At 41.6% G+C, this 13,955-nt stretch overlaps 1 protein-coding gene across 2 annotated transcripts in view; it reads right to left on the bottom strand.

Annotated features, from left to right (window-relative positions):
- The window catches only part of NCAPG (non-SMC condensin I complex subunit G), a 28,446-nt gene extending 14,944 nt beyond the window's left edge, over positions 1–13,502 (bottom strand). The window contains exons 1-11 of one of the 2 annotated variants that reach the window (XM_088131571.1): positions 13,464–13,502; positions 12,075–12,184; positions 11,124–11,327; positions 10,038–10,266; positions 8,827–8,972; positions 6,115–6,199; positions 4,576–4,768; positions 3,348–3,488; positions 2,727–2,864; positions 1,321–1,444; positions 396–485 (exon numbers count right to left, since the gene is read on the bottom strand). In XM_088131571.1, the coding sequence (XP_087987697.1) occupies positions 396–485; positions 1,321–1,444; positions 2,727–2,864; positions 3,348–3,488; positions 4,576–4,768; positions 6,115–6,199; positions 8,827–8,972; positions 10,038–10,266; positions 11,124–11,327; positions 12,075–12,182 (1,458 nt within the window). In that variant the 5' untranslated portion in view covers positions 12,183–12,184; positions 13,464–13,502. The remainder of the gene's footprint in view (positions 1–395; positions 486–1,320; positions 1,445–2,726; positions 2,865–3,347; positions 3,489–4,575; positions 4,769–6,114; positions 6,200–8,826; positions 8,973–10,037; positions 10,267–11,123; positions 11,328–12,074; positions 12,185–13,463) is intronic. The other variant, XM_088131570.1, reaches the window with a different exon arrangement.
- Positions 13,503–13,955: the final 453 nt, after the last annotated feature.

Raw genomic sequence — 13,955 nt, 5'->3', positions numbered from 1 at the left:
GTAGCCAAGGCTCTTCTTGCCCAAGGAAGGACAGCTGGGGGACCAACCAAACAAGCTAGAAGGTGCTCCCAACCAAGGAGGTCTCTTGGGCATACCTGTCCATCATTCTGCTTTTTTTTCCTTCTGTTTCCTACTTGAACTTGCGTACACCAAAGGAAAACAAAATCAATTGCTATCTATATCAAGATTTATAAAAACGTCATAAACCAAGAAACTGAAAATTCACCTCCTCCCTGTTCCTATTAATTTAATTCTCTGCATTCTTGGGAAATGATAGCATTCAGACTCTTTAGGAGCTGCAGGAAAAACTGATTAAGACAATAATCCAGTTACAGTCATTTCATTTTTTAAAAAAAAAATGAACTGCTAAAAGAAGGGGCAGAATCTCTCCATACCTTAAGCTCTTGTTTTCTTATCTCACTCGCATCTCGCTGCTTGTCTTCCGTCACAATGGCTTCCCGTACCTCTGAAATTATTTCAGCAACCTGAGAATGCAAAAAGCATCAACCTGAAATTGAAACAAGTCTGGCAAACCCATTCTATCCTTGTTGTAAAGCTAAATCACCAACAACACCACACATTTCTGGAGCTCCTTTTGGAGACACTCACATCAGAATTTTTTTTAAAAAAAAAATCTCCCCCAAACTTTACGCAGCCACAAAACTTCAGGTGAAGCCATCTCATCACTGGTGCTTTGGGGAAAACAGCATCCCTGTTACTTGCAAGGAGCCTGCTTTAATAAAAGTTATGTTGAGCATCCTAAGGCCTTGCTGGACCTCTTTAGATGGCAGTGCCCCCAAATCCTCTCCCATTCTGACTTTCCAATGAGGAAGAACAAGCAGGGTGGTCAAGTCCATCCGGCTTGACTTCCAAATCAGGAATATCAGCCTGCTGGTTTCTGACTGCCTGGAAATGGGTCTCGAAGCCCCTTTCAGCTATCAAATAATCCAAACATCTTCCCACGGTGTTGGAAAGGCAGCAGTTGTGTCTCTCATCTGTTGGGGGGACGACCAAATACGTTGTGGTGAAGATGTTTGCCAAAGTTGTAGAAAGATCAAGTTGACAGTTGCACACTGGCCAAGCTCTTGAAAAGTGCTTTATTAAATATAACTAAATGAACCTTCCCAAATATATTAATATCAAGGACAACTCTATTCAACTGTTTCTTTTTAATATCTGAAAAAATGCAAGTTGTTTACAAAGGAGAAGTGGATTCAAAACAGTCACATTTGGCTAACGCAATTGCTCGGAATGCCTCCATAAAGCGTTTCATAACTTTCTTAAAGTGAAACTTTTGAAGTTGCAATTGGAAGGACATACCATCTGGATTCTTCTGTCATCATCCTTGAGAAGACAGAGCAACTTTTCCATAAGATAGGGTACAAGGGACGCTGACATGGTTGGAATCATAAGGATTTCTTGTAGGACACTCAGCATTCTCTTCCTTCATCAAGAAAAATGAAAAACATTTATGAAACAACAATACTCACATTATTTGAGCTTAAAGTCTAAGGATTCATTATTTGGGGGTGGGGATGGTGCCTGTATTTTTGATATATGGGCATCACTGTCTCCCCTCCCAATCAACACACCTTCACATCCCAAATTGGAGATCGGAGTTTCTTCTCTGCTAGGAATGTAGCAAAACAAGAGCTGCACCCAAGAAAACTTTTCTCCCTTTAAGATGTAAGAGGCAAGCTCAGACTGAATCAAAGAAAACTCATTTGGCTACAGAGTGATCTCTACCTCCACTCCCTGCCCCACCTCCCACTCCCTGTAATTCTGGGAAAGGGGAAACATTTTAGGGTGAAGAGAGAAAGTGTCTAAAACATGTTCTGTAGCTGGGCTACAAAAGCCCAGCCTAGGTGTTCAACTGGACAGTCTTAAATCTCAGCTGCTTCTCTTGATGATCTCTTATCCAATACCCCATTTATATTTTTGAACCCTTTTTCTCTGGGTGATCCCTTCCCTCATCATCTGATGATTCTCTGAGGGGAGGAACTGAACTGAACAAGGCTGGATTCTGCCTGTTTCCCCTCCCAAGGACAGGGAATGGGCTTCAATAATAACAAACCCAATGAAAAAAATGACAATGTATGAGCTGTGATGCCATCACATGAACCCCACCCTTTCATACTTGCGTCCTGACAATGAACACAAGTAGGGAAGTCAGGGACGCGGCTTGCATTGTGATGACCTAAAGCACTTTCTCCTTACGTGAAGAAAGCAACAACTCTTCATGCACGGAGACAGGCGCTCCATTATGGATGAGGCAGGGAATCCGGGATCTCTCCTCATCCTCTGGTGGAGTGAGACTCTGTCTTCAGACCAGCTATGGATATCTCACAAGCCAGATTCATTCCTGCTCTTTCCCACTGATTCTGCTCCATTCTTGAAAGTAACACAACCACTAAGTTCTTTTCTACTCTAAAATATTTACATCACGTGACTGTATGAAGGACTATTCCCCTTTGGCTCAATAAAACTATGAGGGGAAGACATTTGAATCAACATTAATATGTTAATTTGGTTTGCTCAAAGGGATATCATCAGATAACAACCCTCCAAGTGAACCTGATCCTTTATATAAGCATTTTAAATATAAAATGTATCTTGCAAAATAAATAAATAAATAAATAAAACCTTACCCCTCACAACTAATTGCATGAAAGAGTGACAGTACAGCAAAAAACAAATCACTTTCCCCCCCACACACTGAGCCTCACCTTCCTCCTTCTTCAGTGACATCCATGCAGCCAATCATTAGAATCAGCTGCTGACCTATAAATTCCTTGGTCATCAATTGTTCAATGCAGGCCAGATCTTCCTCTTCCTCGGTGCAAAACTGAATGCTTTGAAAGTAGCTTAAGGATAAGAAAATGATTATTCTGTCAAAAGATTATTCTCAGCCTTATCTCCCTGCCAACCCCAGGCTGCTGTAGTAATTCCAAGCCCTTACAAATTACAACTGAACACACCGCCTACAGACAGCAATGCCAGGCTGATCTTCTCCTGACCTTTGTCAATGGCTGGACATTTAGAAAATTCTAGATAAACTGTCCAAAATCACGAGACATCTGAAAGAGCTTCTCCTCTACCCAGCATGGTACTGTGAACCTGACTATGCAACTCATCCAATCTGCTTTAACCCCCTTCATTATTCTGCAGTATCCCCCCTGCCCATTCATTACTAACGGATCTTCTAAAAACCAGTTTAACTGTTGATTCCGAAATGATATCAGAGAACCTTAAAATCAACACTAATAAGAATGATAACTGCAAGAGATAAAGCAGAGGGTGTATTGAACCAATACTGTAATTTTTTTAAATTAATTGCATTAATTTACCTCAACAGATAATCTGCATAAATAGCAGGCTCCGGCAAGACACGTTCTAAGAATTCTTCTTCTTTGGACTTCAAGTGCTCGCAAAGAGTTTTCCAATATAAGGCACCCTCTGCAGTCAATTTTTCTATTGGAATGGTTTTCCTTCAAAAGAAGAACATGGGCACCCATCAAGTTTCCATCATAAAAACAAACCCTTTTCTTGTGTTACTTACAAACCAGGGAAATTTCAGAAAGCAATCACTGCAAGCTAATATTCCTATGAAAACCAAACACTCTGCATGAAAATGAGTCACTGAAACATACCACTGTATGCTTTGCTTTTTACCTTTAAAAAATGTCATGTGAGTATACTGTTGATGAAAAACTGAAGAAAGTAAGTTTCTGTTCTTTAATATTTGCCTATTTTATTTATTGTGTTTGTTTTTATATCCCACCATAATCTAGCAAACTTTGATGGTTTATATAATTAATATATATGTGTATATTATATATATCTGTGTGTATGTGTGTATTCATATATATATGTATATGTAATATACATGTAATATATATATATGTAACATATATATGTAATATACATATATATGATATGATTACATAGCAAAAAAGTTAAAACATCCACAGGATGTTTAAAATGAAACAACTAAAAATTGTGTGAGATGTTGGCCCATAAACTTGATTTCTAAATGAATGAATGAATGAATGCCTTCCCAGTACAAGAATTGCACTAACAATCAATAAAATAGAAAAAATAAGAGTAAAAGATGACACAGTGTATAAATTTAGAAGAATGTTCTCCAATTTCCCCAGTCCTTGATATACAGGTGTCATGAGCTTAACTTTTTTTTTTTTTAATAACCATGCCACAATTGGTTGATTCATACAACATGCTTAAACCTTAACTTATGTTTGTTAGAATGTTGTCTGAACATGCCACTACAAGGAGAAGGCCTTATAGCATTTTGGTAATGTTCTGGGAGAATTTTGTTTACAATTTTTAAAAGACAAGAATCAGCACAGAAAGACTCAAAACGCAGCAGCTGCACAAGTTCCAGGAAGAACATGAGCAGGAAACGATGTGTGCATTAAAAACAAACAGCCACCAAACCCAACTGAATTATCATGAAATTAAATTTTAGATGCAGAGAACTCTTTAGCTTAAGTTCCTGCTAGAGAATGCGGATTTCTCTGTCCCAGGTGAAAACAGACAGAGTTGTATTACACTTACCTGTCATCAAGTTCTGAAAAGTTTTTAATCAGGTTATGGAGTGGAGACAGCGAGAACATGGCATCAAGGGCTGGACCGCCCACTTCTGGGCAACTCTCCACATCCAGGTGATGAAGCAGTTCTAAGACGTTTCCTTCAGTCAGATGTAACCAAGCTTGTAGAAGCTGTTTCCGTACCACTTCCTTCACACATTCTATTAAAGAGAGAGAGAGAGGAATTCCAAATCAGATAGACAGACAGACTGTACATGTAAATATATATGCATGTATACGTGTGTGTGTGTGTGTGTAATCTACCTACCCACCCACCCACGCACCCATCCCTCCCTAAAATATTCTGTTCAAGTACTTTGTAATGCAGGGTCCAGAATCCTACCTATGCTATCTATCATTAAAGGCCGCCTGATCAAATGAAATACGTAATATAACATTTAATAGCCAAGTGCAAGACATTTGGAGTCAACTACAGCAAAATTTCACCAAGGGTCTGGCTTTCAAATGCAAATCCCCCCCCCCCAATGTGAAATGGGCTCTTCTGAACCTCCTTTCAATCTCTCCTGGTCCCTTTCAGCTCACCTCCTGCCCAGTCCATGCCACCCCACCGCCACCCACCTCACCTTCTTCCCATCCTGCCCATCTGCCTTCTCTTCCTTTGTGGCCTTTTCTGCACCAGCATGGTGGGGTCAAAGAGCAGGAGGCGGATGGCCGACAGATGGATGCTTGTCATGGAATCACACTCTGGGGAGGAGGAATGTATCTCCCAGTCTTGCTTCTCAAAGACCAAGGCTGCCCTTGGCCCAAGCAAAGTTTCCACCTTGGCAAATAGCTGGTAAATCTATCTGGGTAACTGCCTGCCAGTCAGGAAACAGATACTATAAGGAATTCTACTTTATTGTTGCAGGGCAAATAACAGAATCTTTAAAGCCTGAGGATGTTTCTCTTTGCCTCCTTATACCCAACAGAATCAAGGTGGGGTTATGTTGACTCTTATGCTTTCCTGTTGCCCAAGGCTAAGTTCACGTTTCTCCTGCCTTAAAGGCTCCTACATTCACCTACACTGGTGTTTCTCAACCTTGGCAACTTTAAGCTGTGTAGACTTCAACTCCCAGAATTCCCCAGCCACTGTGCTGACTGTGGAATTCTGGGAGTTGAAGTCCACATAGCTTAAAGTTGCCAAGGTTGAGAAACACTGATCTACATTCTTTCTTCACCTTCTCAGATGAGAGAGTAAAATTAAGCCTAGGTGGGAATTAAGATTCTCACAGAAGAGATTACCCTGTCATCAATATGACAGCTGTATATAATTTATCATCAGGAACTTCTATTAATCCTTTTCTGGCCTTCTGGCTGTAATAAAATTACTTGATTTGATTATTATTAATCCTAAGAACATCCCATTGGTTTCAGCGGCACTTACTCTAAGTTCGATTCCACTCTGCCTCCCACCACTACCTAGATGCACATCAGGTATGTCATTAGTACCGGAAAAAAGAAAAAGAAACTGTTTTAAAACATTTAAATTAAAATAAAAACACTTTACCTGATCTGTCATTAAGTCCTTGCTGCAAAAGTTTTACTCTCTGGGCTATTGTCAAAGCTTTGACATGAACTTTTTCTGCCAGCACCTTTAAAAAATGTTTTCACGTAGTTTAGCATTTGAATAACATGTATTAATAGCATATAAAGCAAAATACATGGAAGGGCAATCAACACAATTTGCAATGCGCCTCTGAAACTGTAAAGCAACAAATCGCAAAGCTAACACAACTACAGAATTAGACATTCTGCAATAATCAGCAGTGAGCTGCAGAATAAGAGGTTTAAGTTCCTTCAGAAAAAGAATCTGACATCCCAGTACAGTGGCTGAAAACTACTAGATGCAACTTAAGACGATATCTGCTTGATCGTATCCTGCCATTAAAAAAAAGGAAATCATGAAATCTTATGGTGCCCTAAAAGTAAACCCTTAAGAATTTCAAAAGGGGACACTCACTTTCTGTCCACCGAGAATCTTTTTAACCAGTGCATAAATCCAAGTCCAGGGATGAAGATTTGTGAGCAGTCCCAATTTCAGCCTACTTGGCTGATGGGACTGTTCCTTTGAATAGATATTTTGATGCAGATGTTTTGTTAGTTCCTACAATAACTGTCTGGCAGTTGACAATCATATTAAACAATAAAAAAGGACACTCTAATATTTCTGTTTTTGATGAACCTAGAACCCAGAATGCCAAACAAAACCATAATGGATGAAACATAGTATCTGACATAGCCAATATTCAACTTCTCCTCTAAATTCTCAACAATTTGAAATTAACTTACTAGCCAAAGATAATACTAATGCATTCACATCCATAGAAACAGTACAAAAATGGTGTCGCCTGCCCATCTATTTTGGGGCCATTTCAAAGAAAGATCTCCAAGCAGAACCAAAGATTTTCAGCACTTCACTGCAGCTGGCCTGATCAGCTACAGTGGGGCAAAAAAGTATTTAGTCAGCCACCAACTGTGCAAGTTCTCCCACTTAAAAAGATGAGAGAGGCCTGTAATTTTCATCATAGGTATACCTCAACTATGAGAGACAAAATGGGGGAAAAAATCCAGAAAATCACATTGTCTGATTTTTAAAGAATTTATTTGCAAATCATGGTGGAAAATAAGTATTTGGTCAATATCAAAAGTTCATCTCAATACTTTGTTATATATCCTTTGTTGGCAATGACAGAGGTCAAACGTTTTCTGTAAGTCTTCACAAGGTTTTCACACACTGTTGCTGGTATTTTGGCCCATTCCTCCATGCAGATCTCCTCTAGAGCAGTGATGTTTTGGGGCTGTCACTGGGCAACACGGACTTTCAATTCCCTCCAAAGGTTTTCCATGGGGTTGAGATCTGGAGACTGGCTAGGCCACTCCAGGACCTTGAAATGCTTCTTACGAAGCCACTCCTTCGTTGCCCGGGCGGTGTGTTTGGGATCATTGTCATGCTGAAAGACCCAGCCACATTTCATCTTCAATGCCCTTGCTGATGGAAGGAGGTGTTCACTCAAAATCTCACGATACATGGCCCCATTCATTCTTTCCTTTACACGGATCAGTCGTCCTGGTCCCTTTGCAGAAAAACAGCCCCAAAGCATGATGTTTCCACCCCCATGCTTCACAGTAGGTATGGTGTTCTTTGGATGCAACTCAGCATTCTCTCTCCTCCAAACACAACGAGTTGAATTTAGACCAAAACATTCTACTTTGGTTTCATCTGACCATATGACATTCTCCCAATCCTCTTCTGGATCATCCAAATGCTCTCTAGCAAACTTCAGACAGGCCCAGACATGTACTGGCTTAAGCAGGGGGACACATCTGGCACTCCAGGATTTGAGTCCCTGGCAGCGTAGTGTGGTACGCTGGTAGCCTTTGTTACTTTGGTCCCAGCTCTCTGCAGGTCATTCACTAGGTCCCCCCGTGTGGTTCTGGGATTTTTGCTCACCGTTCTTGTGATCATTTTGACCCCACGGGGTGAGATCTTGCATGGAGCCCCAGATCGAGGGAGATTATCAGTGGTCTTATATGTCTTCCATTTTCTAATTATTGCTCCCACAGTTGATTTCTTCACACCAAGCTGCTTGCCTATTGCAGATTCAGTCTTCCCAGCCTGGTGCAGGTCTACAATTTTGTTTCTTGTGTCCTTCGACAGCTCTTTGGTCTTGACCATAGTAGAGTTTGGAGTGTGACTGTTTGAGGTTGTGGACAGGTGTTTTTTATACTGATAACAAGGTCAAACAGGTGCCATTACTACAGGTAACGAGTGGAGGACAGAGGAGCCTCTTAAAGAAGTAGTTACAGGTCTGTGAGAGCCAGACATCTTGCTTGTTTGTAGGTGACCAAATACTTATTTTCCACCATGATTTGCAAATAAATTCTTTCAAAATCAGACAATGTGATTTTCTGGATTTTTTTTTTCTCATTTTGTCTCTCATAGTTGAGGTATACCTATGATGAAAATTACAGGCCTCTCTCATCTTTTTAAGTGGGAGAACTTGCACAATTGGTGGCTGACTAAATACTTTTTTGCCCCACTGTATTTCCACAGATACTGACAGATAAAAACAACATATCTGTCAAATTTAAAATATTTTCTTTTAGAGTGTAATCCATCCATGAAGACATGTGCCTCTACCAGCTAAATTCTCCAACAGACTGTGTAATTTTAACACGGAGAATGAATAGCAAGTGACATTACCAGATATTCATTTACCTGGTATGCTAATTTCCTGACTGTATCCTTTACATCCATGGTACGACCAATAATTTTGGACAGAGTTTTAACTGATGGACCAATGCAGGACAAGACAGCACGCCTTACTTCTGAGCTGGAGTCAGTCTCAATTAAACTGTTGTAAACTGGGAAGAAAAAAGTTTTATAGCAAGTTTGTTAGTGATCGGAATATCAACATAAATAAAATAGAATGCAGAGAAGCTTAGATGCAGAATTTCTCCAAAATATTCAGGCTCACGAGCTGAGAGACCCAGCCAGCTGAAGCTCACCAGGAGCTATCTAAGCATCTCGGGAGGAAAGCCCTGTGCTCTACACTTTACAGGATTGCTATGAATAAACACTTTGCACTTTGCTCATGACTGTTGTGTAAAATTGGATGAACCTCACAGGAAAAGCTCACTATGAACTACTGTTGGAACTTGATTTGTTATTAGCTAAGCTCTTTCATTACAAGCCAAAAACCTTTCATAGGAAAGTCATACCAAAAGTAAGAGGAACTGAATATACATTTTATCCTCAGTTTTTTTAAAACTTAAGACCTTGTCCACAAAATCTGTTGGATATTTTTTAACATAAATTTGCTCTAGGGCAGGGCTTCTCAACCTTGGCAACTTTAAGACGTGTGGACTTCAATATGCTGGCTGGGGAATTCTGGGAGTTGAAGTCCACACATCGTAAAGTTGCCAAGGCTGAGAAACCCTGCCCAAGTGGGCATCTCTTTCAACATGAAAAGAAGAAAAAAAGAAAATTTAAGGACACTATTGCAACACTTAGTTCTTATAGATGATGAATTCACAGTGCCAGTCCACCAAGCTCCCAAGCCTTCATCTCCCGAGTTAACTATGACTAATAATATCAGCTGCTAAACCATGCAATCCAAACCTTGCCAAGCTGGTTCTGGTTCCCATCTTCAAAGCTAGTTTTCACTCGAAAGAGATAACTACATGAAAAGTAAATTACAGTGCCTTTTTGACATCAGACAGTTTCTACCCTTCCTTCTGTTTACATTTCTCCAGTGTAAGTTCTATATGTTAACACTGAAGCCTGACAGCCAAAAATTAAAAACATGAGTTTCATGAGTTCCTGCCATATTAAATACCAAATAAAGTTAAAATAGTGCAGCTCATTTTTTGAAGAGCAGCAGAAATAAGAAAAGTTGCACAAACCACATGAATTAGCCAAGAATGTACCATTAACAACCGGACACTGGTCATCCTTGGGATCCTGAAGCCTGGACAACGCCAACACGGCTTGGATTCTCACATTTGGTACTTTATCTGTTGCTCTGAGCTGCATTGCACTGTTAATCTGATCAAACTGTTCATCTCCGATCTGCGCGTCCTCTGGCAGACTTCCCAAAAGTTTATTAATAAGTTGGCACACCCGAAATCTAACTGCGTTGCTGTTAGCATGGTGGGACTTAAAGAAAGACAAAGAGAGATTCTTCAGCATTCACCATTATTGTGGTTATACACATGAAGTTATAGGTATCAAGGATCTATATAAAAGCTCTGACCCACACAAAATCACCTGAAGTACAGAATTTACTATTTTGTTTACAGTGACAAAAGATCCTGAACCACTATATTCATTCATTTCCCCCTTTCTGAAACCCAGAAAATCCAGCCCAGCCCAGAAATACTGCGCACGGTGACTTCTGACAGCAATTTTCATTTGTGGCATGAATCTGTGGAAGCCACAGATTTAAGCACCACACACAAACATCCTATACAAATGAATCTCCTATACAAATGTATTTCAGAAACTCTAGCTTAAGAAAAGACCATTATCTCTGAGAGAAATGAATCAACTTCTTTGCATTGTTCAGTTCAACTTTATTGATTTAGTCTATTGACCATATCAAATATAAAGGAAATAAGATAAAATAAAATAAATGCCATTGTAATCATACAAGTAAGAATTAATAAAATAAAATATATCAAAGGCAGTTATAGAGAGAGCAGATTATTTAGATCAGATTGGGGTTGACTGCAGGGGTGATGGCTTGACATGAACTTGTATCATAGTTTTAGTTATATTTATATTTTTATTAATTCTTACTTGTATGATTACAATGGCATTTATTTTATTTTATCTTATTTCCTTTATACTTGATATGGTCAATAGACTAAACCAATGAAGTTGAACTAGACTAATATGTCTTGGGCCATGAATAGCTTATTTCTGCAGTTTCAGATGGGGTCGGATACATATTTTAATGAAAGGTTTTATCTATGTAGCACCAATTATTTATTATTACTTTACAGTTACGGTACCTCGAGGAGAAAGGTGATCAGATAATTCAGAAAGGGATCCTCCATTTCTTCTTCAGCATCCTCTTTCTCTGAATTATAAAATGAAGCCAGAAACTTGGCCACAAAATTTATCACTTGTTCTACTGCAGGTTCTCGTTTGTAGATTACCAGGGCATACTTAAGATAATGGACAAACTCTTCATGAAAGCTGTTCTTATCCTGCAACTAGAAGTAAAAGTTACACCATAAGCTCTTGGAGAAAAGGCACAATATACATTGAACAAAAGGTAAAACTCCAAAGAATTCAGTCAAGACATTTGCAGACATTCTTGCTGACTCTTCCCATTCAAAATGCTTTTCTCACCACCATCTCTCCTTAAACTGGCTTTTATACCAGCCACTCCTACATGTACTGCCAAGGAGTTACCGAATATCAACAGGGAACGTGCAGCCTTGCCAACACTGCTGAACACAACTCTGCTAATCCCAGGGAACATAGATCATTATGAGGAACGTTGGAAGTTAGTTCAACACGTACTGGAGGACCACAGAGTACTCACACAACTTTAGAAGGAGACCATCTACTACTGGCACTTTCTTTTTCCACATTTGCTCAATCTCAGTTTGGAGGCTTTTATATTTCTCTATTTTTTTTCTAGTTTTTTCTCATTGATGGACCTCTCTAGCTACTGCAATGTCAAATATCCATATTTGTTTCTTTGGAACTACAGTTAAGTCTGGCTTATTATGGGCTAAATGGAAGTCCCAGAGGGTCTTAACCTCTTTGTTTTCAATCTCTACATTCTCCTCCTCTTTTCCATTTTTGTCCCCCTGTTTTTCCATGCTTTCTTAAAGCCTTCTTGCTTTTCACATCTGAAGTCTAACAGGTAAAAGAATGGTTATACGATGACTTTTGCAAACCAGTGTGGGAAGTCCCGTAAAAAGGAATGATAAAGAACAAATAATACTTACCTCATTATATGTATGCTTTAAAGATGTCACCAATTTTGCATGATTTTGGTGAGGTTTCTGAGCTTCCTCAAAGGCCTTCCTAATACCAAATAACTTTTCCTCTTTCATAGCTGCAACGAGAAGGAAAAATGCAGAAAACAAGGAATGGTTGTCATATTCAATCAACTAGTTTCTTGCTTCTGCCGTGCCCAGCTGAACTTGGTGTTTCATTTTTTGCAAGTTTTCTTTGTTCAGTGTATTCCTTAATGTGAACCCTTGGAAGACACTATGACCTGAGGTGACTCAAATGTGGAAAACATTATTTCCAAGTCTTGCCTTCTCAGCCCACTGTCGCTGATTTCTCTGATAAGCCATGGTTCATCATGACAGCTAAATTACCAGTAGCCAGATTAACCCATAACTAGGGAGGTTGCAGCCTTCAGAAAACCATCTCAGACAGTCCACACCCCTCGTCAGCTTCCCTTCATTCAAAACAAAGACCACATCTGTGGTCACCCAGGTAGGAAAATACCTTTACTAAGGACTTAGAGGCTATAAAGCACATCAGATTTAATTCCAAGGAGGTGTTTTAGAGGGTGTGGGTGTTGGCATCTCCTCCCAGGACCACAGAACTGCTTTCCGAGGGTGGCCACATGACCCCAGGAAAAGATGCTGCTGCTTTAAAGGACCTTCTTGGAACCAAACCCAAAGCAATGCACAGCCTTGTCTCTTAGATGGTCTCTCCCGCCCCACTTGACTTCCTTCACTGGGGGGGCCCTTTTCTATTCCAGGCATGTATTAATTACAGGGATTGAATGCACTGTTTTCCCTGCATCTCGGCACTGAAAGCTGTAAAGGGGGAAGTGACTGCATGAATGAGGGATCCCCAAGAAAACAGGCAAGACGACCCCATTTCTGCCAAGATATGCAGTACAGTGAAACTGAACAGAACTGGCTCGTATTTAGTCGGGGCGGGTGGGCCGAAAAAGCAGCAAAGTTTGGGTCTAAACGCGGTCCCGATCCTACCAGGGGCAGCAGAGCGCTTCCCCCAACATCCTAAAGGGAGGGGCGTTTGGGCAGCGGCTGGAAATGCTGCCGCCGGCTCTTCCCAACGCCCCCTCCCTCCGGATCGCTCAGGCAGACCTCGGGCTGCTCAGCGCACACCAAAGCGGGCAGACCCGACCGGAAGGGGAAGCAGGAAAGGAGGCCACGCGGAGGCCCCCCTCCTGACTAGCGCGAAACCGAGCCAGTCCCCGGGGAGGAGGACGCAGCCCGCCAACGCTTCCCCCCGGCCAGCGGTGGCCGAAAGGGGCAGGCGCCTTGCCCGGAGTCCGCCCGGCTCCTGCAGCGGCCGCCCCTCCGCTCCGCCAAGCAGCAGTGCCTGCAAGCCCCGAATGCCGCCCGCCTCACCTGCCCCAACGCGCACCGTTTGCGCTCCCGCGGCAGCTGCGCTTCCTCCTCGCGCTCTCGCGGCCGCCTTCAAATTTTGCGCGCTCCCGACCGGGCGGAGAGTCTCGCGAGAGGCTGGAGGGGGCCGGGCGGCGAAGCTGCGGCCAGCGGTTCCGCGGCTTTTGCAAGGGAGCGCCCGCGTGCTCGCCCGCCCGCCCACGGCAGGAATGCGTGGCTAAAAATGTTTTATTCTTATAGCACCGCTAAAATTCCTTCTCCTTCTTCTGCTATTACGGCAAGGCCAGCGGGTCTGGGCTGGAAACATCCGCCCGAGCGAACTACTGGCCGGGCTGGGAGCGGGACCACTGAGCCGAACCAGCCATACATAGGTGGACTTGCCACGATGCGCGCACCCGGCTGCCGTTTTCTAAGAAGAATTTGCAAGGCTTCGTCGAGCGAGGCTTCAGCCGCAAATATGCTTTTTTTTCTTTTTTCTTAATGGAAGAAAATGCC

The sequence above is a fragment of the Python bivittatus genome, unplaced genomic scaffold (genome assembly GCF_059951505.1).
Source record: "Python bivittatus isolate LINGU-HERP-01145 unplaced genomic scaffold, Pbiv_v1 ctg000960_np1212, whole genome shotgun sequence".
Classification (NCBI taxonomy): Eukaryota; Metazoa; Chordata; class Lepidosauria; order Squamata; family Pythonidae; genus Python; species Python bivittatus.
The sequence above is the reverse complement of the archived record's forward strand: the minus strand, read 5'-3'. Positions and strand labels throughout refer to the sequence as shown.